Source organism: Otolemur garnettii, unplaced genomic scaffold (genome assembly GCF_000181295.1).
Source record: "Otolemur garnettii isolate 467f Iridium unplaced genomic scaffold, OtoGar3 scaffold00008, whole genome shotgun sequence".
Taxonomy (NCBI): Eukaryota; Metazoa; Chordata; class Mammalia; order Primates; family Galagidae; genus Otolemur; species Otolemur garnettii.
In genome coordinates this window covers 6,205,223-6,209,857 of record NW_003852403.1, presented here as the reverse complement: position 1 = coordinate 6,209,857, position 4,635 = coordinate 6,205,223, and the positions used below count along the sequence as shown (strand labels likewise).

General features: G+C 46.5%; 1 protein-coding gene across 1 annotated transcript in view; it reads right to left on the bottom strand.

The window, feature by feature from the left end:
* Window positions 1-783: 783 nt before the first annotated feature.
* PLAC9 (placenta specific 9) overlaps window positions 784-4,635 on the bottom strand; it is a 15,645-nt gene continuing 11,793 nt past the window's right edge. Inside the window, exons 2-4 of the mRNA XM_012801387.2 lie at window positions 3,193-3,290; window positions 1,489-1,612; window positions 784-924 (exon numbers count right to left, since the gene is read on the bottom strand). Coding sequence (XP_012656841.1) covers window positions 914-924; window positions 1,489-1,612; window positions 3,193-3,290 — 233 coding nt within the window. The 3' untranslated portion in view covers window positions 784-913. The remainder of the gene's footprint in view (window positions 925-1,488; window positions 1,613-3,192; window positions 3,291-4,635) is intronic.

Genomic DNA, 4,635 nt, shown 5'->3' with positions numbered 1-4,635 from the left:
CATGGTCTGGCAAGGCACAGTGGCTCATGTCTATAATCCCAGCACTCTGGGAGGCCAAGGTGGAAGGATCACTTGAGACTGGGAGTTTGAGACCAGCATAAACAAAAGTGAGATCCCCATCTCTACAAAAACCAGAAAATTAGCCAAGCATTGGTGGCACTTCCTTATAGTCTCAGGAGATTGAGTCAGGAGGATCGCTTGAACCCAGGAGTTTGAGATTGATATGAGCTATGCCGATGCCACTGCACTCTAGCCCAGGCAACAGAGTGAGACTCTATCTCAAAAAAAAAGAAGAAAAGAAAAAGCATGGTCAAGCAAGAATCCTATACTTAACAAAATATCCTCTAAAAAATGAAATTAAGGGCAGTGCCTGTGGCTCAGTGAGTAGGGCGCTGGCCCCATATACCAAGGGTGGTGGGTTCAAACCTGGCCCTGGCCAAACTGCAACAAAAAAATAGCCGGGCATTGTGGCAGGTGCCTGTGGTCCCAGCTACTCAGGAGGCTGAGGCAAGAGAATTGCTTACCCCAAGAGCTGTAGGTTGCTGTGAGCTATGATGCCATAGCACTCTACCAAGGGCAACAAAGTAAGACTATCTCTAAAAAAAAAAAAATAATACAAATTAAGACATCTGGATAAATAAAAACTGAGTTTGTGGCTGGTAGACCTGCCCTTCAAGAAATGCTAAAGCGGAAATGAAAAGTCTACTGGATAGTAACTTGAGTTCAATTACTTGATTGGACAAAGAAGGCGCTGTAGGTATAGGGTCACTCTGTCAACAGACACAGGGGACCAAAGGAGTAGCTTTTATTTTACACAAAGCTGGGGAAGGAAGGTGAGATGTGGCTCCATCCTTGGAGGGGTGCTGTCTGCAGGTGTATTACCCCCAGCTATGGGGCTCCTCCACCACAGTGCTCAGAAGTGATCTGAAAGAAAGGTGTTGCCTTGGAGTGAGTGAATGGGACGGGAGTGGGGGTGGGGGTGGGGGTTGGGGGTTGGAGGGTCCTCCACCCAGTGGTGCCCTGCAGCTTTTGTCCCTCCCCTTCCTCCTCTGGGAGCTCTTCTCAGGGAATGTGGACTCAGGAAAAGAGCAGGTGCAACCCCACAGTGCCTGATCAGTGCATGTCTGTCTTCCCTGACTAGGTTTGGAGTTGAACAGGGGAGGGTGCTCAGAGGGACATGAAGGGAGCCGAGCAGCTATGTTGTCATGACAAAGGCCAGTGAAGGTGGTGGCTTTTCTGCCTCAGGGCTCTGCTGAGGGTGCATCTTGGATGAACAGTGTTAGCTATTCCAGAGCCCTGACCTGACACTGGGTTGCACCAACCCGGGTGCGGACCATCTGTGGCAGTGCATTCCAACTTGTGTCCCCAAAAGGAGCTGCAGCTCTTCCTGCTTGACCAGCCTACGCCCGAGCAGTGGAATGGCCATCTCTGTCTTGCCTGCCTAGTCCCAGGTGACAGAGGCTGTTCTCTGCCATCAGAGCCACTCACCATCTCCAAGGAGGTCAGGGGCTGGGCTGGAGGGCCCTGGGGGCAGGTTCCAAGACAGCTCATGCAGCAGGCCCAGCAGGCCTTTCACTTCTGTCTCCAGATGCTCCACTGTCTTCTCCAGTGTCTAGGACAGGAGAGGGCAAAGGCAAGGATGAGAGTGGTGCCACGTCCTGCTTCATCAACCACATGCTAAAAGCACCTTGAGGTCCAGGGGGTGCAGGGGAGAGGACTGGGTGCCTCATTCAGCCTACGCCTCTGCCTGCCTTGGTTTCCCCAGATGACAAAATGCTAAGGGGCTCACTCTCCAAGGCCCCTTCCTGTGTGGCACTAAGTAGTTTTGCTCAGTGACAGGATTGGTTATAGAGCAGCTCTGGAACACCTTTTCCTTTTTAGACTTGGCAACCGAGAGCTCACATTCCTTTTGTTGCCCCGCCCCCTGGTGGCACCTCTGCCAAATGACAGGTTTGGAATTTTTTTTATTTTTATTAAATCATAAGCGCATAGATCATGTATACATTAACACATTATGGGGTATAATGTGCTGATTTCATATAGAATTAGGAACGCTTACATCGCACTGGTTAATATATGCCTAGTCTCGTTTACTTATTGCGTTAAGACATTTATACTTTATACTTAATAGATCTGACATGTACCCTTGCAATGTGCACCATAGGTGTGATCCCACCATTCACCCTCCCTCAATCTGACCTCTCCCCCTCCCCTGACACCCCCTCTTCTCTCCTTCATCCTGGGCCATAGTTGTGATCTATTCTTCATATGAAAGTGTGAGTGATTGTAAATTGGTTTCATAATAGTACTGAGTACATTGGATATTTTTTTCTCCCATTCTTTGAACTTTACTAAGTTCCAGCTCCATCCATGTAAATGTAAAAGAGGTAAAGTCTCCATCTTTTTTAAGCCTGCATAATACTCCATGGTATATTTGAAATTTTTACTCAGAATTTCTAGTTTTCGCATGTGAGTGCCAGACCCTGCTGGCTATCTGGTAAAGCCTACAGACTTCTCAGAATAATGTTTTAAGTGCAAAAAATAACACACAGAATCACCAAGGACACCAATTATATCAAAATATTCAATTGTTAAAAATTAAATATTTGGTGTAATACTATATATGTGTATTAACCTACAAAATCACATGATCTAACATCAGACCTAACACCTACTGAAATTTGACATAATGAGGAACATAAATGATATGGGGAGATATTCATAACAACTATGACAAGATGAAGTTATCTGGTAATTTCTATTGATGACAACGTCACTGTTAATACTATGATTTGCTGTCTGTATTGGAATGAATAAATTTTGTCAGAGTTTCAGTGAAATTTAGCACTCTCATTTTTTAGGCTTGTGATAATAAAGATTAATTTTTTTTGGACCCTAGGTTAGGAACCTTGGCTATATAACAAAACACAGCGAATTTCTACCTTCCTATCTGATAATTATGCAGAGATCTCTGGGTGGGTGTAAGCAAGGCCCCAGGAGAGGCAGGGTCTGCTGAGGGCTGGTTTGCCCAACAGCCTAGATGGGGCAGGAGACTGTTAATCTGGTGAGCATGGGGCAGGATTGGCCTGGATTTCCTGACATCCCAAAGAAAGCTTGCATCTGCACCCCATAAAGCCACTGGCCTGGCAGGTGGTCCTGAAGCCATGTGTCCTCCCAAACCACTCTTATTACCTCCTCCATGATGTCTAGACGGCTTTGGACAGCCATGTGTCTGTCACACCCTGTGCTCTGAGCTGGGCCTCCGTGGGAAGGGCTGAAAGGTTCTGTAGCTGTGGGAAAACAAATCTTGTCACTGTGGGGCCTTCGGTTTGCCTGTAACACCAGAGACTCCTGTAAAACACTGAGCTCAAGTAAGGTGGGTCCTGCAGATAACAGGTGAGCAGAGGAGGGCTAAGGCGTGGATCTGCATGTGTGATCCCCTTAGTTCCTCACTCGTCTCTGTGTACATGCTCACCTGCAGACCGAGGTGGACTTCCTCAGGGAGATTGTGCCTGAACTAGGAAAAGTCCAGATGGGAGGCCAGGGAGTATGGCACTGGCAAAGACAGGGGCATGACAGAGAATGGTTCAGGGTGCACAAATGGAAAGGGGCGGCCTTGCAAAAATTACAAAAATAACAGGAAAATACCTAAAGCTGCAATTTTCTAGTAACAGTTAAAGATCATGCCTATAAATTCTCTTGCTAACAGGCACCCTATCCCATGGGAATTGTTTTGTGCAACTTCTGCAAAGGGCTGAACAGATGGGAAACATTAATCTTTCTCTTTCGAAATTGTAAGAATTTGTTTTCTACAGAGTTCCTGAGTAAATAGCAGAGAAGCAGCTTTGGACTTTAGCCATATCTCAAGGGCACACTGTGCCCCTCTCCTGTGATAGGTAATCCTGATAACCCCATCCCCAAAGAAAAGCAGAGGGGCCAGCCCTTAAGCTTTGACATCCAGCTCAACTTCTTTTTCTTACCTACCTGCCACTATGAACAAAGAAAGAAGTGGACTCAGCAGTTACTCTATGGTACCCTGCCAATTTGCAACCCCTTAATAGCAGTAAGCTTCCTGACCCTTGAGCAGGCATGTTTTTCTTTTCTATTTTGGGGATGACATGCGTCTCCCTGCTCTCTTTTCTCCCTCCCCTTCCCCACCTTTTTTCATTTTCTCACTCCTGTTCTTCTTCTAAGACTATAAAATTATTTTTTTTTTGAGACAGAGTCTCACTTTGTCACCCTGGGTAGAAGTGCTATGGATCAGAGCTCACTGCAACCTCAAACTCTTGGGCTTGAGCAGTCCTCCTGCCTCAGCCTCCGGAGTAGCTGGGACTACGGGTACCTGCTACAACACCTGGTTAGTTTTTCTATTTTTAGTTGAGACAGGGTCTCACTTTTGCTCAAGCTTGTCTCAAACTCCTGAACTCAGGTAATTCACCTGCCTTGGCCTCCCAGAGTGCTAGGATTATAGATATGAGCCCCCTTACCCAGCCCATATATGAATTTTTAAAATACAGAAAATGAAGGCAGTAGTGTAGTAATCAGGGTGAGAAGTGACGAAGGAGAAAAGATGAGTGTAGGCAGCAGCTGGATGAATAGAAAGGAAGAAAACAGGTAGTTGTGTGTACCTCAGCC